The following is a 21,538-nucleotide window of genomic DNA, read 5'->3' on the forward strand; positions in this document are numbered from 1 at the left end:
TAAACAGTTTTAACCTCTACGCGATCGGTGTTCTCCCTGCGGAACGGTTGCGCTAATGTGATTAGCATGTGATTAGCATCTGATTGGGGCAGAAAGCTTACATTGTAAATCTAACTGCACTGTCCAATTTACAGTAGCTATTAGTGAAAGAATAACATGCTATTGTTTGAGAGTGCCCAGTTATGAACTTAAATGTATTAAGCATATTTGGGCGGTCTTAAAACATTGGTTCATTGACTCAGTCAAATTTGCTCACACTGCCATCTAGTGGCAAATCTAAATTGCGCTTAACCTGGAATAGTACATTATGGCCTTTCTCTTGCATTTCAAAGATTGGGGGGGTGCTTGTATTTTTTTTCTTGATCTTTCACCAGATCTAATGTGTTCTCCTACATTTCACATTTCCACAAACTTCAAAGTGTGTCCTTTCAAATGGTATCAAGTGTACGCATATCCTTGCTACAGGCAGTTAGAATTGGGTAGGTCAAAATGGAGGGGGGGGTATGATCCTTTCACCCTCCTGTTGTATGTTAGTTCTGTGTTCCCGGTCCAATGACCACTGAAGTTCTTGTGAACATTACATGTTTTGAACTTCTATTAGCTTTTTATGGCCTGTATGCCTCAACTCGATTTTGAGTAAGAATAATGTATGGATTATTGACTAACAAATACTCAGATGAAACTTATTGTGCTATTTATCAGACTAATTTGTGTCAAAGTTTAACAAGGACTCTCCTCACCAGTGTCATGATCAAAGACATCGAGCCTCACATACAGTATACCATTTGGTCATTGTGCTGCCACAGAATTAATTGTGAGCAAAGCATCAAAAAGTCTTTATATACCAGAGCTGCAAGAAAAGTTCTATATATTATTGAAACAATGTGATTGTGAGAATGCCAACAGGTGTGGTTCCCATGGTGGAAAAATTATATTGGGGAAAGGTTCCTGTGGGAGTTGCCATGGAAGGCAAGAAGGGGAGTTGAGGTGTGTGTATGTGTGCTCAAACACATGCATGTGGGGGTCTGGGAGAGGAAGTGTGTCCCTCTGATGAATGGGCATGTGCCTGAACTCAATTTTATACACTAATTGTAGTCTCACCCATTCATTTCTAATGACCAGGAACACTACGGCTGTACAAAAGTTAAACAAAACACCCAAAATGTAATGAAAATCATCAACATGTATTTTGTGTGTTCAGATGCCCTGTGTGGATAAAGTCATGGAACCTTATGACAATCAGATTAAATTAACTACATTTTTCAGAGAGAAAACGTGTAAATCTGTACAATTCGACCGGAACACAGCTGGAGGTTTATACAAAGGAGTGATACTACAAATTAGCTACTGTATTTACACACATGCAGTCCTCAAGTACACCACAAGAGGGTTCAAGGAGTAGAACTAGAAAAATTGCATATGCTTCCCTCCAACTGCACATTTTGCAGTGGAGAAAGCGAGATGAAACCGGTTCACAACCAGTTGGCCCCGACTGGTACCGAGTAGAGAGGAGGGGCTTGGCGCGACGTGGGGGAAGTTGCGCATGTCGCACTGACGGTTCAGGTTTGACATTTCCCAACGCCGACAAGAAACAAGGTGCATGGCAACAACTGCATTGTGGTCTACGTGTTAAATATTGTGAATTTACATCCGACTAGATAGCTACACTTTGGTATCTGTGAGTAGTCAAACGTTTTAGTACAAAGCCAGCCAACTACTTTTGCTAGCATTACATTAGCAAAGTCAGCACAGCTAGCTAGCGTCCTTCATTTTGGTGAGACAGTTTGCTAGCTACCTAACGAGTGAACGGGACTATTTCTTTAACCTGAACACCATTGTAGTATTTTACTCAAAAGGCTCGCGCTTACACGTTAGCTCGCTTTTTGTTCAGCTAACAGTTCGCTATCTGGTGTGGTGACTGATTTGTTTATTGTAGCCTGTCACCGGCAAAATGACTGTCTTTGAAATGAACCAAGTCATCGGTCCCTAGCGAACGTCAAAAGCCAGGTAAGGTATGTTATGTGCCGTGTCCATTTTCAATAGCTAAAGCGGTAGGGTTAGTTAAGTTCTGTATTCAGTTGGACCTGGTGTAGCTCTTTTTATAGTTGAATGGCTATAGCGAGTCTTTGCAAAACGTTACCTCATTATGTTGACATGCGTATGTAATTGGTATAGTTATTCACCCTCTCACTGTAGTTGGGGCTGTAAACAAACAGCGACAAGACGGCAAGAGAAGGGAAGGAGGCGCTCGAATCGCTCCTTCAGGATTCATCCACTGCATCAGCATCAACGATGGAGTTGGCACTGGTAAGTTAGTAACGTTAGCGACACATGTATACATGAGGACTGTGTAGTCCACGGGTATTGTCTTTGGTTCTATACAAGCGAGCTAACCTGACTGACAGTGATACCGAGTCTCAGAATATTCACTTTAAAGGCGCACTATGCAAAAAACGTCCCGCCATTTCCTGGTTGCTAAAAATGTAATAGATCGCCTAATTTCAGTTTATATGACAAACGTGTAGGGAATCGTTTGTTGTTTTTTTACCCATATATACCGCAGTGAAATGTTTTTTTCCATAACCAAAAATATATATTTTATCTGATGTTTGTAGTTTGTGTATAAAAACGACACAACGCAAGAACGAAATTTAGGAACAGGAAGCATAGAAATAAGGCACATAGAGCATATCTACTTCTTAGGCTTGCTTTCAATGAATGACCGATCTATAAATCAACTTCTGTGAATTTGGTTTTCACCCAAAAAGTTACATATTGCAGCTTTAAAATGAATGTCAAATAAAAACTAACGATTGCAAAGTTAAACAAACCATACATCTCAGTACACAAGGACTACTTTTAACAATTTCCAACAAACATTTTACTCAAACACATTTACTTGAACATTGCAGATACAGCGTTTGGTGGTAACAGAATGATGGCACAAACTGTTATTCTGTTAGCAAACTTTGCATCTGCACTGTTTTTCAAGAAAATTCGTTTTCTGCAAAGATTTGGTCTGAATGCCTGGGGTCATGGGCAGGATTTGACTATATTCTCCAGAAGTAAGGAGTTGAAATCTACCAAAGTGCATGGAGGTGAGGCCCAACACCCTTTTATGTTCTACAGGCAGCCCCTCATTGTTCATTGTTGTCATTGCATTCTTTAGAAAAATAGGACATGTTTTTTGTAATGTTGAGAATAATGGGTTGTAAGACTAAGCCTGTGACGTCAGGGTAAAGGAGGCTGCCATAGACTGAGAAAGTTGTATTTTCTGTGCAAACATTGTAATATTCTACTACACTAATTTTACATTGGTTATGTCATCCAGGCCTGGGGAAGACAGTGTAGTGCACACAGGCTGAAAGTCACACATTCATTTGCATAAACAGACTCCCACCACCATCCAATTCTCAGTGACCCATATTTAGTGTCACACACACACAGAAAGACATACACACAGCGACACAGCCACTGCATGACTCATACATCGCATTTCATAGAGACAAAATTTGTCAGAGAGCGATTTAGAGGGGAGGAGAGAGAGCGGCGCAATTCTGTTGTGTGTATGTGCGAATCGGCGAGAGAGAGAGACCAATAGAAGCATGTGGATGAAGCTGGGGTGGGGGTGAGAAGAGGTAGCAGCAGCAGCAAACCATTGTGTGTTAGAGAGAGAGAGAGGGAAGCGAGAGATGGAGATGACTTATTTTGTAATATGCTGTTCGTAGCAGCAGCACAGAGAGAGAGAGGTGAAAGAGGGAGACATGCAACAGAAACAGGATTCTCAAGGAGGCAAACCCTCAAGCATCTTGGGAAAGGTAGGGAGGATAGCCAGTGGTGTTTGTGTGTTACTGTCAAGTGCCAGTGTGGATGCGTTTTCATGCTATGCTATGCTGCTGTGCATTTGTGTCTACATGCTTTTAAAAATAATTGTTAATCACCATGATTACAGTATTTGAGGTTCGGCATCATACGCCTGTCAGCATCTGTCTTTGTGTGTGCCATCTGTGAGTGTGCGTATGTATACATGTTTGTGTGTCCCTGTGTTTTTCAGATTGAGTGTTTAAAATTCACATGTACAGGGTTGCAGGTGTAGTTGGATGGTACAGTGAACATCTGTTGCAGAACTAAGTGAAATAAAACAATGAAAATGGTCATAAAAAACAACAATAGAAATAGCACTATATACATAACTGTAGCAGCGATGAATGAATACATGTTCATTGAGGCAGAATAAAGACTGTTGTGGGGGTGACCATAGGGAGAGTAGCAGGCAGACTAAATTACCATTGAGGGGGGTTGGGGACCAAGTTAAATTAAACAATAGAAATAATAATAAGAATATACATATTAACTGCAACAGTGATGAATATCATTGGGGTGGGGGCAGAGTAAAAGACAGCTGTGGGGGGGGGCTGTCCATAGGGGGAGCAGCCAGGGGGGAGGGGGTAGTAGGTAGCTGACTAGTGGTGGCTATTCAGCAGCCTGATGGTCTGGGGGTAGAACCTATTGGCCAGTCTTCCAGTTTTTGCCATGATGCTCCAGTACTGCCCACGTCAGAGTGATGGAAGCGGGGAGAACAGGCCGTGGCTCGGGTCCCTGATGATCTTCTTGGTCTTCCTGCGACACCTGGTGTTGTAGATGTCCTGGAGGGCAGACTGTGTGCACCCAGTGGTGCGTTTGGCTGCACGTATCACCCTCTGAAGTGCATTACGATCAGAGGCGGTGGAGTTGCCTTACCAGGTTGTGATGCAGTCCGACAGTATGCTCTCGATGGTGCTCCTGTAGAACACTGAGGGCCCTGTGGGAGAGGCTGAATTTCTTCATAATCCTGAAGTTGTTGTGCCGCCTTCACCACGGTGATCGTGTGATTTGTACACCGAGGAATTTAAAGTTATTGACCGTCTCCACGGTGTCCCAGTTGATGAGGATGTGTCCAGCCTGGTTCCTCCTGAAGTCCACAATCAGGTCCTTTGTTTTGCTGATGTTGAGGGAGAGGTTGCTTACCTGGCACCACGCCGTTCGTGCCTACCTCCTCCCTGTAGTCCATGTCGTTGTTGTTGGTAATCAGACCTACTACTGTCGCGTCGTCAGCGAACTTGATGGAGTTGGAACTGTGTGAGGCCATGCAGTTGTGGGTATACAGGAAATACAGTCGGGGACTGAGGACAGACCCTTGTGGGGACCCCGTGTTGAGAATCCGTGTCGAGCACGTAATGTTGCCTACCTTCACCACCTGGGGGTGGTGAAGTCCAGGACCCAGTTGCATAGGGAGGAGTTCAGACCCAGGGATGTGAGCTTTGTAATGAGCTTATAGGACACTATAGTATTGAAGGATGAGTTGTAGTCCATGAACAGCATCCTCACATATGCATTCCTTTTATCCAGATGGGTAAGGGGAGTGTGCAGTGCAATGGTGTATGTACGTACGTGCGCCTGTGTGTGTGTTGGCATTTGTCAGTGTGTGTCCCATTTATTCCACCGTCTCTAGCTATATTTAGCATTTGTCTGTGTACAACCCCCCCCCCCTCTGTATTTGTCTGTCAGACGTGTGAATAATGATAACGCTGAGTCTCGATGTGATTCGCCATGACAGCTCCTCTGTTTGTGTGTCGACTGTCTGCACGCATTTCCATCACCACTGGTTGTGTGGGCGCTCGCCTGTGTTCTGTGGCTGTCGTTGCAATTTGTTGTATCTGTGTGTACTTGTGTGTACTTGTGCATACATCATGAACATGTTTCTGTACTGTGCAAAGCCTTTTAGGGGATCGTTTGTGTTTTCAAACAGAATGTGCGGTATTGCCTTCCTGCATGCCCGTGCATGTAGCATCAGGCACACACAACGACGTGTGGAAGTGTGCTTATCCCTCGTCCCCTTTTTTTCTCTCACCCTCTTCTCTCTCCCATCTCGCTCTCTCTCCATGCCCCCCCCACCCCCCCTCAGGCGCATCCAGCTCTCAAGGCCTTCATGTGTGGCTCCCTGAGCGGCACCTGCTCCACGCTGCTCTTCCAGCCTCTGGACCTGGTCAAGACGCGCCTGCAGACCCTGCAGAACATCATGAAGCCTGGGTATGTAGTGGAGCTCGGCAATACGGACAACAATCCATATCGCCAATAAATTGACCCTTTTTTGGGGGGTGGCTATTTTTTTTATTTACTATTGGGGGAGGTGCACAGTTACTCTCCATTTCCACCCTATGTACACTGTGTCAAAGAAATGGCCGTAATACATTATTATTAAGTTATTTGGTTACCAGGTGATCCAGCGTTTAAAAGATGACGTAACGCTGCTACAGAAAGAGACCTGTATATTTTAAACATTTATTTAGTTTTGCATTTATTTCTTATAAAGACATGAAAGTGATTTTATATGTAAATGTATTTAGAACTCCATTAGTCTATTGGTGTTTGGTAATTGCAGCATGTTATTTGCTCCAAACACAATGGACTTTTAGACTGCAAAGTAGGCAGTCTACAGGCACCTGCTGCGCAGCTTCAGCTTCGATGTAGTGCAGTGGCAATGACATGTAGGGCTTCACCATCCTACTGGATCACATATCAGTTGTTGTTGCCAAATAGTGCTCTGCACCGACCGGTTTCAGCTCCGATGCTATTTTGGCATGACATTTCTCGTACATTTTGTATTTCTTGTCCAGATTGTGAACCATCTTCTTTTGCGATGTGGTACTTTATCTGTCATTTCATTCCATCGGTTAGTGTGTGTTGCATAGTAAGTTGTGTGTGCAAACGATTCCTTATTGTGTTGTCCCTGGGCACTGCTCATGTCATGACTAGGGCTGTTAGTGACCATATTACCGCCACACCGACAGTCATAACCACAGTCAAATTCCACGTGACCGTTGAGTCACGGTAACTAGGCTCCAAAACTGCACTTTGATGCCGCTGATAGCTTACCAAACTCGCTAACTTCTGCTAATGGCCGGTACTCTGCGCTCCATTGTCCCTTTTAAGTCACTCTGTTCTTCTTAAACGGGCTACATTTTCTTCATATTGTAATGTTTCTTTAGACCTGCCTAAAATAAATAATGGATTTATTGTAAGGCTGAAAGCAATATTAAATTGACTTTTAAAATGTAGATGTTGCTATGGTCTGCATCAGTGGCTTGTAGGCTATGTGTGGTAGCCAGAAATGCTAAACACGTTTATGTTAATTAACAGTCAATTACCATTAGTCAGGCAGTTATTTGCATGACAATCACCTGCTGGCAACATTTCATAACAGCCCTAGTCATGACACTTGTTGGCCTCTGTCTAATTCTTCTTCTCCATGCGTTCGTCATGCTCTATTACCTGCCTGTGTTTCAAATGGTGGAAACAGTTGTTGGTGTTACCTCGAGTGGTTGCTATAGTTGTGCGACAGTTCAAGCACATCGCCTCACTCTGCTCAATGTCACTAGGTTAAAAACCGAAATGGGCACAAACAACCAACACAGCATCCATCTTTGGCCGCGATTGTTTTTGGATTTCTGGGACGGCAGTTTGTTTGTCTCCGTTCATTTGAACAAGGCTACTCGCAACATCACCAATGAACGAGGCCACTCGCAACATCACTTGGGAGAACTGCCAATAACAGGTGTTGGGAGCTTGGGATAGAACACGGCTCTGATTGGCTCGAATGAAACGGCATAGATGAAAGTGTTGAGCTCCGCAGCGTGTAGCTTTTCTCTATACCTTTTTGCTTTCATATATGCTGTGCCGCTCCGTAGGCTATTGTTTAATGCACACAGGAACATTGTGTAATCCCCGAAAATGACCGACATTAGCAAAATTGCTTCGGTATGAGTTCGAAGTCTTTGTCGGTAATTTTGGGTTTATCATCCCAGCTCTAGTCTGTAGGACACACGTACACAGAAAGAGCCAGAGACACACACACACACACACACACGTGCATGTATACTTGCATAAACACTGATCCAGACACACACACACACTGCAGTGTAGAATCCCTCTTCAGTAGCTTTCAGACAGTTTGAATCCCCTCATTTGGCCCATATATGCTAATTGAACACACTTCCATGCTAACAACTCATTTACATTTTACATTTAAGTCATTTAGCAGACGCTCTTATCCAGAGCGACTTACAAATTGGTGCTTTCACCTTATGACATCCAGTGGAACAGCCACTTTACAATAGTGCATCTAGGTCTTTTAAGGGGGGTGAGAGAGAAGGATTACTTTATCCTTTATAACTCCTCACTAGAATTGACCCCCGAAGACGTGTTGGGAACAAATCTACAGGTGAATCTGTCTTTGTAGACTTCCACTTATTTTCAACTATCCACTCTCTTAACTTAATGAATGTTGTGTGTTTAACCATGTATTTATCTCCTGTCTCAGAGCTCCTAAGGTGGGGATGATGACAGTGCTTGTCCAGGTCATTCGGACAGAGACCTTCCTGGGCCTGTGGAAGGGAGTGTCACCGGTGAGAATCTAATCGAAGCAGTCTGGCTTCCCTGTTCGCCTTGTGGTTTACTTTCCCTGTTTTAACACAGTCTGTGTACGAAGTCTGGCTTAGTGTATCACTTTGGTTTAGTGAATCTTTTTTCTAGGAACCGGGCTTTCTTAGCAGATCACGTCGCTCTCCAAAAACGACAGGACTTTTTTTTACAACTGTTTTCTTTTGTGTGAACAATAGCAGAGGTGGCGGCCCCATGTACTTATCACAAATGCCTCGTTTGCGCATTTCACCGAATTGTACATGGCTCTCATTAACTCTTTTATTGTGTCCTCATTAGCACAGTGCACATGATTCCAATTCTCGCTCCAAGACAGCGGCAATTTGAAAACCCCAAAAAGTTGATTGTGCTGATTTATTGCCGTCGAACCATGTCGTTCTCCGTCGTTTAAAAAACATCAGTGGATGTCATATCTGAATTCTGACATTTTTATCCACTTCGCCATTGTAGCTGAATTCTTCTTGAAGGTAGAAACAATTTAAATCTTGACCTCTCGCTCTCCTAACACACTCTCCTCACACTCATTCTCTCTCTCTCTCTCCCCCAGTCGTTTGTGCGCTGTATCCCAGGCGTAGGGATCTACTTCTCTACCTTCTACTCACTGAAGCAGCACTACTTCCAGGATGGCCGGGCCCCTAACGCTGGGGAGGCTGTGCTGCTGGGGGCCGGGGCCAGGGCCGTGGCTGGTGTCTGCATGCTGCCTGTCACCGTCATCAAGACACGCTTCGAGGTGAGAGCTTCTTCTAGGTGTTGTGAATGGGGATGGACTACAATAAAAGATGGAGAGGGGAAGGAGCTGTGATTAAGGTATGGTTGAGTGTGAGAGAGGTTGTTACAGCTATATGAGGATGGAAAAAGACTTTGAGGGAGTGGTGTAGGATGGAGAGGAGTAAGGATGAGGTGAGGGTTGCTACAGCCATGTATGTATAGGATGGATTAGGGCATGAATGGATGGGGGGAAAAGGGGTGGAAGGATGTATGAATTAAGATGAAGAATGGTTCAGAATGTGTGTGAAAGAGGAAAGGAAGAATGAAGTCAGGAAGTAAACAAAGGAGGAAGGGGAGGAGTTGTTGGTTCAGTAATAGCATAGAACAAGCTCTAGCAGATAGGCTGGGATATTTCTGGTGTCTGTGGGCTGGAGATGGAAGGTATAATTAGAGGGAGGATGATGGTAGAATTAGCAGCCTGCTACTGCAGAGAGAGGGGGGGGAGATAAAGGGAAAAGACAGGAGAGAAAGAGCAGAGAGAGAGGTTATCTGACGGTAGAGCTGATTGCCTTGGGAACTAAACGCTTCTATCTGCATTTGAATAAATGCTGTTGTGTTGGTTTTATAAGGACTGAGCATCTAGCTGTGCATAGAGGATGTGTCACGACTACAAATGTTTACTGGAACTATGTTGCCTGCTAGTTTCTTAATCTGTATGACTATGATGTGTCATCTGTTTATTAATGGGGCTCCGTTGTTTTCCAGAGGTGGTGGATATCTATCTGGTTTAGTGTTTAAATGTTGCTAGTTGTTGTGTGTTGAGTTAGTATTCAGTCAGCGGAGGCTGCTGAGGGGAGGACGGCTCATAATAATGGCCGGAAAGGAGTGACTGGGAAGGTATGAAACCGATGAAAACCATGTGTTTGATACCATTCCATTGACTCCATTTCCGGTCATTATTATGAGCCGTCCTCCCCTCAGCAGACTCCGCTTTATTCAGCATTGGGGTCCATTTCAATTCAGTCAATTGAAATGGAACCGACCCCAACCCTCGTGGTAACCTGTAGGTATTCCAGAGTGGACGGTACAACTACGTGATCTACTGTGTTGTAGTGTAGAATGTGTTGTATTACTGTGTGTGTTGCGCAGAGCGGACGGTACAACTACGTGAGTGTCCTGGGAGCTCTGAAGAGCGTGTGTGAGACGGAGGGACCCAGGGCTCTGTTCTCCGGGCTGACGGCCACACTGCTCCGAGACGCCCCCTTCTCTGGCATCTACGTCATGTTCTATAGCCAGGCCAAGAGGTCCCTGCCACCGGGTAAGAGAAACACACTCGTATGCCCTGAGGATACAGTCGTGAGAGGAGGGGAAGAGGGAGAGACCACAAAATGTCACACCGACACACTGAATAGTCAAGTGTGTTACTTCAGCAAGATTTCTTTACATTGGTGTCTGTTAGTGTAAAAAGCTTTTAAACGCCATATGGGGTATTGCTTGCACTGAATTCCGAGTAATCCAGAATAATGACATATATTTTCTATTAGTGCCCGGGTAGGTCTGACATTCTCTGTGCGGTCTCTTCCCTCAGAGGTGAGCTCGTCGCCCTATGCCCCGTTGGGGAACTTTGGCTGTGGGGTGATGGCTGGAGTCCTAGCCTCTGTGGTCACCCAGCCAGCTGACGTGGTCAAGACTCACATCCAGGTCAGCCCCTCCCACTGGACAACCAAGGACGCCATTCGCTACATCTACATGGTGAGGACTGAATCTTAATGAAAATATACACTACATGATTCATTTCCTGTGTGTAAGGTCCCATTCTTGGTCTTCCAATTTTTCCCATTCTGAGGGTATTTTAATCCTTGAGATATAGCTATGGATTTGAAGCACTTCTTATTGAACGTAAATGTTCCTCCAAAAGCGACTGAACATCTCTTCTTGCGCGCACTACTGTATTTACCAACTGAACAGTGAACTCTTCTCTCTCCTTCAGGAGCATGGTCTGAGGGGTTTCTTCCGTGGGGCTGTGCCACGCTCTCTGAGGAGGACTCTGATGGCAGCCATGGCCTGGACCGTCTACGAACAGCTGATGGCCCGCATGGGACTCAAGTCCTGAGGAGAGGAGTCAGGGAGGAACTGATAAAGGAAGAATGACGTGGGGACTTGTTTTTATACAAAGCAGCAGTTTGAGGGGGCAGAAAGTGAGAAGGAGGGAGAGAGAAGAGGTGTAGGGACTGTTTATCACAGCAACTAGCTTGGGAAAAACAAAGAGGTGGGTGTCGGTGGCACGGAAGAGTGAAAGGTGTGTGTGTTTTACATGTTGGATGTTTATGAGAGTTATTGTGAATGTTTGTATGTCCTTACATTGTCAACCCTGACCTTAAATGACATTCCCTCACTGCTGAGAACTGAACTGATCCCCCTCTGAGTGTGGAGACCATAGAGAACTATCTATTTCTATGGGGGAGACCATAGGGATCTATTTAATTATATTTCTATGGGGGAGACCCTCTCAGACTGACTACTATGGATACCACTCCGGTGACAAGAGACTGTCACTCACTGTCTAGGACTGTGACTAACATCTACGTCTCTAACACTCCCAAGACGAAACGGCAGCTTTGATTTAGAAAAGTGTAGTGGACTGGACAAAGTAACCCTGTGCCATGACCGGCAGACTACATTTTCAGCACAGTGATTATTGCGACCTATCGACTGACTGAAGGAAATACAATATTTATTGACTGACTGACTTGACTAAAACCATTTATTACTAGCTTGGACAATCAAGACAATATTGCTGTGCATTGTAGCAAAAGACTAGGCTGATATTTTCTATACTGCAACTGCATAATTAGCTACTAGAAACTTGCCATTGGCATACTTAGCCATATTAAAATTGTGTACAGTGGGTGTTCTCTATACCCAATTAAACTGGGATAACATTTCTAGTGCATTCCATTCTGGTTGCAGTGTTGTAGACCGGATGTGCTTTATCTAACCAGTAATGATAGTCAATCCCAGAGCCATTGGTGGATAATTGGCTCTAGTCAATCCCATTGGAACCCAGACGATGCAACTCTGGCCCCCTTTAGGCTGTAGCATTGTGAGACAATAGTCAACATCACGATCATGAACATGCAGCTTCAGCATCACTGTATTACATGGGCCAGATTCAGTAGTCACAAAAAGAAAGCAAACCGGAGGGACTAGCTGATCTTGTCCTATACGAAACATAAAATCTGGTTTTCCGATGCAAAACATTTTGCGACGGTGTGCACTAATGTACACTACCCAGCTAAATATAGGAATCCATATCAGTGATGCACAGCCATGGTCCTGGATGGTCTCTTGTTAGTTTTGTAAATGAATAGGCCTATGTATTCAGTATTTTGAGTAGTTTGTTTTTGGAAGCCCATACACGTGTATCTTTTTTAACCCACAGTGTCCAGTGTGCCATGTTCAAAAATAAAAACCCATGACGTCTGTTTTAAAGAGATGTGTTTATATTGAAAAGCATTGTGCAGATTGAAAATATACACTGAGTGAGCGCAACTAAATATTAGGAGGGTGTTCTTAATGTTTGGAATACTCCGTGTATAGAGCCCTATTGAAGCTTCTAGGACCAGAGATGGCTGAGAGAAACTGATTTAAATATATATTGGTGCACTAGTAGCACAGGGCTACTCACTCAATGCCATCACTACAATCACTGTTTGCCAACTGCTTTTGCTTTTTATGCACACACATGAAAAAGGACATAACAGCTTCAATATACACTCAGTGGCCAGTTTATTAGGTACATCCATCTAGTACCGAGTCGGACCCCCTTTGCTTCCAGAACAAACTGAATTCTTTGTGGGCGTGGAAACGTTTCTCAATTGGTGTCAAGGGACCTAACGTGCTCCAGTAAAACTTTACCCACACCATGACACCACCGCCACCAGCCTGGATGGGGGAATGGACTCATGCTGCTTACGCCAAATCCTGACTCTGCCATCAGCATGAATGAACAGGAACCGGGTTTCGTCAGACCAGGCAATGTTTTTCCACTCCTCAGTTGTCCAGTGTTGGAGATCACGTGCCCACTGGAAGCGCTTGTTTATAACTGATAGAAGTGGACCCCAGTGTGGTCTGCTGCAGTAGCTCTTCCTTGGCAAGGATAGATGAGTTGTGCATTCTGAATGCCATTTCCCGCTGTTATCTGCCCATTTGTGGGCCTACTGTTCGCTTGCACGATTCTTGCCATTCTCCTCTGACCGCTCTCATTAACCAGCTGTTTTCACCCACAGGACGGCCGCTAACTGGATGTTTTTTGTTTGTCGCGCCATTCTCCATAAACCCGAGACACTGTTGTGAGTGAAAAGGCCATTATGCCGACCGTTTCTGAGATACTGGAACCGGCTCGCCTGGCACCAACCACCATACTACGCTCAAAGTTGCATAGGTCACTCGTTTTTCACATTCTAACGTTCAATCGACTGGTAACTGAATGCCTCGATGCCTGTCTGCCTGCTTTTTATAGCAAGCCACGGCCACGTGACTCACTGTCTGTAGGAGCGAACCATTTTTATGAAAGGGGGTTGTGTACCTAAAACTGGCCACTGAGTGTAGTTTGAGTCATTGAGAGGGGAAACAGAGTTAACCCTAGCTCAATGCCAGTAAGTGAATGCACTTTAGAATTCAACACATATTCATTCAAGCCCCTTAGCGGCTGGTAAAAGGACTGGGGTGATTAACTTTTCTTGCGAATTGGTAGTTCTTCAGCCCTTGTCTGTGTCTTTTGTTGTTGTAACACAGTAACAACTCTTACCACCAAATTGTCCTGTGCCGTAACATTTTTGCCTTGGCGAGTATCATCACTATTGTCCTTGATATTGTGACTTTACATTGTATATGGTCTGTTATTATTGTCAATATTTTGTGTGTGAGTTTGCTCAGACTGATGCTGTGCCTGTTTTTGTTTTTACGTGAATAAAATTCCCCCCATTTTTGTACAATTCCTGATGTTTATTTGATTCAATCTTTGCCTAGCTTAACTTCAACATTGGTTCATCATGTCATCATCCTTTGTGGGTGTCTACCTTGAGCTGCTGTATTATCAGGCTCAAATCTCAGTACCAGGAGGTTTACTACAATGCTGATCAAGGAGAAAACCAGCTGACTTGCCTAAATAGTCTTAAGCTTTTATTTTTTTATTAAAACAAGCATGAGATGGGCATGATCTAATTGATTCAACAAATGAACACCTAAGTTCAGCTTTTATTATGAACCAGAAGATCAATAGTTATTTCTGGTTGCTTATCAAAGTTAGCTGGCTAACTCATTGATCCTAATTTGTTGTATAGCCCGCTGATGTCTACAAAGCAACACCACATTGACATAACAGACAGTGACAGGCTACAGCTCATGTCCTCAGAACACCGGGGTCCATGTGTCCTGAGGAAGAGACAGGCACTACACTAGACAGCCCCACAGCTGACTTTCTCTGATGTGGGGAGAGGGGGATCGTGATCAGAGGTTGATCGACACGTGCTGATATGCACAAGGACACAGTCCCTAAGACAGGTTAGGTAAACATATTCTTAAATGACATCTTTGGCAAGTATTCTCTAACAGCACAGAGTCCTTGCAAAGTAGGACAGATCTTTCTTGAAACACCAATCTACTATCTTTGCTCTCACACTTTTACAGTTGCCCCTGTTAAAATAACATGCATAACCATGAGAAATACATACACCAGTGAGTACAGTACCAATCCATAATGCAAATAGACTTGGCCGATAAAAGCAGAGTAAGGTTGTCAACCAAGACAGTGATGATATATCAAAAGAGTGAGGGGAGTTCACAGAAAAGTCTGGTCTTTCAGTGGATTATCAGCCATCAGATATAGATAGATATAGTCTTGTATGACTCATTACTTCCTACATTTACACTTAGCCAGAGTGACTTATAGTTAGTGCATTCATCTTAAACTAGCTAGGTGGGGCAACCACATATCACAGGCAGAGTAAGTACACTTTTCCTTGAGGTGAGGAAGGGAATTATTTGATACTCTTTGAAAAGGTAGGGTTTCAGGTGCCAAGAGACCAGAGGTGGCAGAATGCAGAGGTGGCAGAATGCAGTACTCGGATTGGGGTGTAGGGTTTGAGCATAGCCTGAATGTAGGGAGGGGCAGTTCCTCTTGCTGCTCCTTAGGCAAGCACCATGGTCTTGTAGTGGATGCGAGCTTCGACTGGAAGCCAGTGGATTGTGCGGAGGAGCGGGAGAACTTGGGAAGGTTGCAAACCAGGCGGGCTGCAGTGTTCCTCTTCTTCTCTCTCCTGACTGACTATGTATTTCATCCCAGGCAGGAACCGGCTGTAATGAATCACTTTCTTATGATGTGGCCTGAATTGATTTCATTTCAAAGCAGTTGATTTTATATTCCCTTTGAACATTACCGAATTGGATAACGTCTTAATTGAAGTGCCATCAAAATATTCAAAGTTATAAGTACCTCAAAATGGCAACCTATAATTTTACAAGACTATAAAGCGTTCAATCAATCATTACTATATGGGGTGATGGCATGATCTCTTGGTATGAACTTTACAGTATTTAATTATAGATTTAACTGAATTTGAAGTGACAACTGCTTCTCATCATAATTTATGCCCTTTCTCATAGCACTTTAGACTCAAATGATTTCACTACCATCTATCGACCTTTTTATGAATTCTTCTACTCTTCATCCCGGAGAAGGAAATGGAAGATGATTGGTGGAATTTACAGTATATAAAGACGTCACTTCCGTTTCTCTTTCTCTTTTACCGTGAGGTACAGAACTCCATACGGCGTTGTCTCGTGGTGAGATAACAATTTACTATTTTCTTGAGATAAAAGTTGCGGAGACAAATACTAAAGCCTTGTTACCTTCAATTATGAAGTTGTGTCTGATTGTTTCCTATATCCGTATAAATACAACCGCTGTAAATAGCGAATTGCATGTTAGACAGCTAGGCCATAAGCCATGGCTACTACTAACTTTAGCACTAGTAGCTAGTTCAGCCATGCGTGCTCGTGAAATCCATTGAGGAAGCTGGATACTAATAACTAAAGTAATCAACATCCATAGAGCCAACCAGACTAGTTTCACACATGTATCAGTGTAATGCTCTTTTGCAACATTGTATTTATTGAAATGAATTGGTCAGCAACATTGCATCACTTTTTTTTATTTAACTAGGCAAGTCAGTTAAGAACATTCTTATTTACAATGACGGTCTACCAGGGAACAGTGGTTTAACTGCCTTGTGGCAGAACAACAGATTTTTACCTTGTCAGCTCAGGGATTCGGTCCAGCGACCTATCGGTTAGTTACTGGCCCAACCCTCTAACCACTAGGCTACCCGCCGCCCCTCTTCCCCACATGCTCAAACCGATCATCACTCTGAGATCAGATGTCATTCATAAGGAATGGCAACAATATTTTGATTTAATAATTGTAAATTCTGTTTTTTAGAAACGGAATCCATGTCCCCATGACAAGTGCCTGTATAAGTACACTAAATCATTATAAGCATTGCCGTTTTGATAGTTTGTTCAGCACACAATTAAAGCCTGGTCTGTCTGTGTTCAGGTGTCGGAAGTGTGCCAGAGTGATCCTGCCGGGTTTTCGCTAACATCAGTAGGGCTGCTGCCCCATGACTGGAGTTTGATAGTGACCTGAGCCACAATGACCCCTCAGTTCCAACTGCAACCATTCTCTGCTTCCCTACCTTTTATACAACATCTCACCGGTCTCCTCTCTTTTTTTTCTCCCCCGCCAGCTTTTCCACATAACTCGTAACTTAGGAAAAGTGGTCACGATGTCCGGAGGTCTGGATGTGCTGCAGATGAAGGAGGAGGATGTGCTCAAGTTCCTGGCAGCCGGGACCCACCTGGGAGGTACCAACATGGACTTCCAGATGGAGCACTACACATACAAGAGAAAGAGTGATGGTGAGTGGAGGAATACGAGATCCCTGGCTATTTGTCACTTTATGGTCTGAAGACTTCCTGACCTCGCACATATTTTGACTGTGGAGGATGTGAATGCTTTTGTTCCAGCCCTGCATTATCATACGTAATTCAACTATTCGTGGTCTTGAGTCTTGACATGATACACTGAATCAGATGTGTCGGTGCTGGGCTGGAACAATAGTCTGCACATAAGTTTATATGATCAAGAGTTGTTGATACCTCTGAAATACACATTCCCCTTCTAAAAGCACTTGCGTTGTCCGGTCAGTGACTGGGTGAGTTGTCGTTGGAAGGGAATAGTAAAACCATCACTGTGGGTGAGATGGCAGTCTGAAACCGTAACTGACTCATCTCAATCAGTGATGGAACATCTTTCTAATATTGAATGTTTTTCTCTAGCTCAAACATTTATCCAATAGAGAATTATCTCAATGTTGGTGAAACACCAGTCCTCAGTCAGTTTTAATCGGTACAGTATTTTTCTTCATTGATTATGGCTGTATGCATGTCGAGTATCAACATGTAACTGGTTGTCCCCTCAGGTGTGTACATCATCAACCTGAAGAAGACATGGGAGAAGCTGCTGCTGGCTGCCCGTGCCATCGTGGCCATTGAGAACCCAGCTGATGTCTGCGTCATCTCCTCCAGGAACACTGGACAGGTGAGACCCCCACTGCTAGCTCACCTGACATAGTCGAGGGCCCAGAGTTTCTCCTGGGTTATGTTCAGGAAGCGCAAAATGGAAGTGAACACTCTAAAGAGGAGAGGTACTATCTATACTTGTCCAATAAGAAACTTGTTTTCATTTACTGGTGTGTCCTGATGACCATTACCGTGGTCAGGTCAGTTGGCCTGATGTAATTGTGAGTGACTAGCTAAACGGCACACAATTAAAGCCTGGCACTGTGACATCTGTGTTCAGGTGTCGGAAGTGTGCCAGAGTGATCTGGCCGGGTTTTCGCTAACATCAGTAGGGCTGCTGCCCAATGACTGGAGTTTGATAGTGACCTGAGCCACAACCAAACATACCATATTACCGCTAAGTTATATTCTTGATTGAGTCACCTCCTGCTTGTTAGCCAATCCAGTAACTCCACTCCCTGTTCTCCTCCAACCAGAGGGCTGTGCTGAAGTTTGCGTCTGCCACTGGCGCCACCACCTTCCACGGTCGTTTTACCCCCGGAACCTTCACCAATCAGATCCAGGCTGCTTTCCGTGAGCCCCGCCTCCTGATCGTGACAGATCCCCGTGCCGACCACCAGCCCCTGACTGAGGCCTCCTACGTCAACATCCCCACCATTGCCATGTGTAACACTGACTCTCCCCTCAGATATGTGGACATCGCCATCCCCTGCAACAACAAGGTACAGACAGGCCATAGACTACAGATATATGTTCTAATGGTTTCACTTTTTTTTATGCATGTGTATATGTATATATAATGTGTGTGAATAAGAGAGAGAATGACTTGAACAGCATATCATATCAGTTTTGTCCTCAATAGTGTTTCCTCAAAGTGAAAGGGTAGATGGGAACTTCCGCCGATATATTGGTCAACTGATGAAAATATGCAGCACACAATTAAAGCCTGACACGGTCTGATGTCTGTGTTCAGGTGTCGGAAGTGTGCCAGAGTGATCTGGCCGGGTTTTCGCTAACATCAGTAGGGCTGCTGCCCCATGACTGGAGTTTGATAGTGACCTGAGCCACAACCATGAACCCTACTGGGACTCTTCCTTCCTAGGGAGTTTCCTTCGCACTTCCTCGTCAGTAGTCGAAGACGCCCTCCCACGTAGTCATGTTTTTACTGGGTATCAGTTAATCCACTAACCAATTCTACTAGTTTAGACTGATCAATTCTGTTGATGGCCTTCGTGTCTCTGTATGACTGAATGTTGCCGGTGCATATAATCATCAGTGCATTAGTATACAAATCTAGGTATAACTGACTTGTCTCTTGTGTTCCAGGGCCACCACTCTGTTGGTCTGATGTGGTGGATGCTGTCTAGGGAGGTGCTGCGGATGAGGGGCACCATCTCCAGGGAACACCCCTGGGAGGTCATGCCTGATCTCTACTTCTACAGAGATCCAGAGGAGGTAACTGACATACTGGGACACTGGTTCACACACTGTTTATACCAGGGGTTTTCAACTGGTCTTGGAGAGCTGAGTGTTTGAAGTTTTTGATCTAGTCCTGCACTAATTGTTTGATACAACTTAACTAATCATGGTCCTCTGTCTTGACCACGATTAATTGAATCAGATGTGTTGGTGCTGGACTGGAACAAAAACCTGCTCACCGTGTAGCTATTCAGGAACTGAGTTCGGAGACCTCGAATGCACATTCCCCTTCTAAAAGCACTTGCTTAGTCCGGTCAGTGACTGGGTGAGTTGTCGTTGGAAGGGAATAGTAAAACCATCACTGTGGGTGAGATGGCAGTCTGAAACCGTAACTGACTCATCTCAATCAGTGATGGGATAACTTGAAGCAAAATGTGCTTCTGATGTGATGTTGTATGCTTGCGCTAAGAATCCATATACCTGTGGTGCCTGCATACCTGAGCTCTCACTCAAATTGTAACGTCACAACCCTAATTTGTAACCTCTTCGTCCCGTTCCAGATTGAGAAGGAGGAGCAGGCCGCGGCCGAGAAGGCTGTTGGCAAGGAGGAGTTCCAGGGTGAGTGGACCGCCCCCACGGCCGACTTCGCCCAGCCCGAGGTGGCCGACTGGTCCGAGGGAGTGGCAGTGCCCTCTGTGCCCATCCAGCAGTTCCCTGCTGGCATTGAGGGTAAGAGCTTCACCGAGGGTAAGCGATGAATACACAGGAGTGGAGGCCACAAATGTAAAGGTGGATGGAGTAGCACATTTTGACAATCACAAAACAAAATGGCTACCGGAGTACATTTGACTCAAACTTTGTTTAATTCTTCTTTTCAGCCGCTGCTCCTTCCAAGGCCCCAGCTGCAGCTGAAGGCTTTGCTGGTGAGTTCTACTGAAAGTAAATTAGTATTGCCCCTTTTTTGCCCATCTAGGGCCTAAAATGTCCTATATGACCAACACAGAGGGGTAGAGTAGTTCTCTCATAAACCTGTAGTGAAGCATCAAATCCTCACTGCGGATCCTGTCGGGAGAAACACAATTTCTCTTGACTGTGGAAATGTCTATGATGAATGGATTGATTGTATTCTCACACACGCATGATTGTATTCCTACAGAGGATTGGAGTGCCCAGCCTGCCACAGAGGATTGGTCCGCTGCCCCCACTGCCCAGGCTACCGAGTGGGGTGGTGCCTCCGCTGATTGGTCCTAAGTGGTGTCGATCACTCGAGTCAAAAGCTGTGCTGTAAACAGTGACGTCAATAAACTTGGCTTATTGTTTTTAAACTTGTCTATTTTTCTTGGGGTGAGGTCGATTTACAAATACATGGGTTTATTATATTGTTTTTTTTTCATTGACAGAATTTCATCTGTCATCTACTCTTGTGGTTTCTTCAGTTTGACCTTCAACACTCAAACATGGAGTCACAATGTATACGTACACACAAATCAGAAATCCATACAAATGTTATATAGACTGTTCAGTTCTGCCCCTGAACAGGCAGTTAACCCACTGTTCCCAGGCCGTCATTGAAAATAAGAATTTGTTCTTAACTGACTTGCCTGGTTAAATAAAGGTTTTAAAAAAAAAAAAAAAGTTTAAAATTATATTTAAAGATAGCATCACTAGTTGTTGAATTGAATGATAAATACACATTTGGTTGATTTGAAGAATATAATTTATAAATGGATAATGAGCTTAGTTAAACTATTACAATGCTTAGTTTAAATTTAGGATTCTAGCTATAAAGGTGAATAACAGACAGTTGACTCCTGTGTTGTGAATTTGTGCAGAACAGGTTCTTGGCAGATTTGAACGTATTTGCCATCGTGTCCATAAAAAATAAAATAAAAATGGTGGCTTGATTATGGATCAGGCATTCCATATATATAGCAGGCCTGGGCCTGATTGGGGTCACACTTTCGCCCCAGAAAACACACCTGACTAATAATGACCATCCGGGTAAAAAAAAAAAAATACAGGTGTGTGCTAGGGAGGAAAGTGTGACACCAAATTGACTACATTTAAATGACATGAACAGCATTTATGTGCACTTGTCAAGCAACCCAACCCGCCTTTAGCAAGACTGACTCCACGTTTATATGCCCACCAAATTAACGTGATGGTCAAAGCAGTTTCTGGGTGAAAATATTATCACCCCAGATGGGACTCGAACCCACAATCCCTGGCTTAGGAGGCCAGTGCCTTATCCATTAGGCCACTGGGGCTGTCCTGTAGACATAACGAAACC

The 21,538-nt window shown here is 44.2% G+C and overlaps 2 protein-coding genes and 3 non-coding genes across 10 annotated transcripts; 4 read left to right on the plus strand and 1 right to left on the minus strand.

The window, feature by feature from the left end:
* Nucleotides 1–1,466: 1,466 nt before the first annotated feature.
* LOC115142438 (mitochondrial glycine transporter B-like) lies at nucleotides 1,467–14,185 on the plus strand. 5 transcript variants are annotated; one of them, XM_029681897.2, is made up of 10 exons: nucleotides 1,467–1,678; nucleotides 1,937–2,007; nucleotides 2,197–2,307; nucleotides 3,729–3,818; nucleotides 5,945–6,069; nucleotides 8,360–8,444; nucleotides 9,026–9,208; nucleotides 10,336–10,504; nucleotides 10,775–10,938; nucleotides 11,177–14,185. In XM_029681897.2, the coding sequence occupies exons 3-10, from the start codon at nucleotides 2,293–2,295 to the stop codon at nucleotides 11,297–11,299; spliced, it is 954 nt and encodes a 317-aa protein (XP_029537757.1). In that variant the 5' UTR covers nucleotides 1,467–1,678; nucleotides 1,937–2,007; nucleotides 2,197–2,292; the 3' UTR covers nucleotides 11,300–14,185. The 5 variants fall into 5 exon arrangements, with proteins under 5 accessions (XP_029537757.1, XP_029537759.1, XP_029537758.1 ...); XM_029681899.2 differs by having other exon boundaries at nucleotides 1,467–1,596; nucleotides 1,937–2,012; XM_029681898.2 differs by having other exon boundaries at nucleotides 1,467–1,596.
* A 1,742-nt stretch (nucleotides 14,186–15,927) lies between these two features.
* LOC115103704 (small ribosomal subunit protein uS2-like) lies at nucleotides 15,928–20,573 on the plus strand. Of its 2 annotated transcripts, none has more exons than XM_065006213.1 (8): nucleotides 15,928–16,032; nucleotides 16,995–17,166; nucleotides 17,730–17,848; nucleotides 18,306–18,551; nucleotides 19,156–19,284; nucleotides 19,809–19,995; nucleotides 20,127–20,171; nucleotides 20,405–20,573. In XM_065006213.1, the coding sequence occupies exons 1-8, from the start codon at nucleotides 15,931–15,933 to the stop codon at nucleotides 20,497–20,499; spliced, it is 1,095 nt and encodes a 364-aa protein (XP_064862285.1). In that variant the 5' UTR covers nucleotides 15,928–15,930; the 3' UTR covers nucleotides 20,500–20,573. The 2 variants fall into 2 exon arrangements, with proteins under 2 accessions (XP_064862285.1, XP_064862284.1); XM_065006212.1 differs by having other exon boundaries at nucleotides 15,953–16,032; nucleotides 19,809–19,977.
* On the plus strand, nucleotides 18,067–18,208 carry LOC135563689 (small nucleolar RNA SNORA62/SNORA6 family). Its single transcript, XR_010460439.1, has one exon. It is a non-coding gene; the product is annotated as a small nucleolar RNA SNORA62/SNORA6 family (small nucleolar RNA).
* Nucleotides 20,210–20,328, plus strand: LOC115104453 (small nucleolar RNA SNORA26). Its single transcript, XR_003859756.2, has one exon. It is a non-coding gene; the product is annotated as a small nucleolar RNA SNORA26 (small nucleolar RNA).
* Nucleotides 20,574–21,442: 869 nt separating the features above from the next.
* trnar-ccu (transfer RNA arginine (anticodon CCU)) lies at nucleotides 21,443–21,515 on the minus strand. The gene has a single exon. It is a non-coding gene; the product is annotated as a tRNA-Arg (tRNA).
* Between the last annotated feature and the right edge of the window lie 23 nt (nucleotides 21,516–21,538).

Source organism: Oncorhynchus nerka, linkage group LG21 (genome assembly GCF_034236695.1).
Source record: "Oncorhynchus nerka isolate Pitt River linkage group LG21, Oner_Uvic_2.0, whole genome shotgun sequence".
Lineage (NCBI taxonomy): Eukaryota > Metazoa > Chordata > Actinopteri > Salmoniformes > Salmonidae > Oncorhynchus > Oncorhynchus nerka.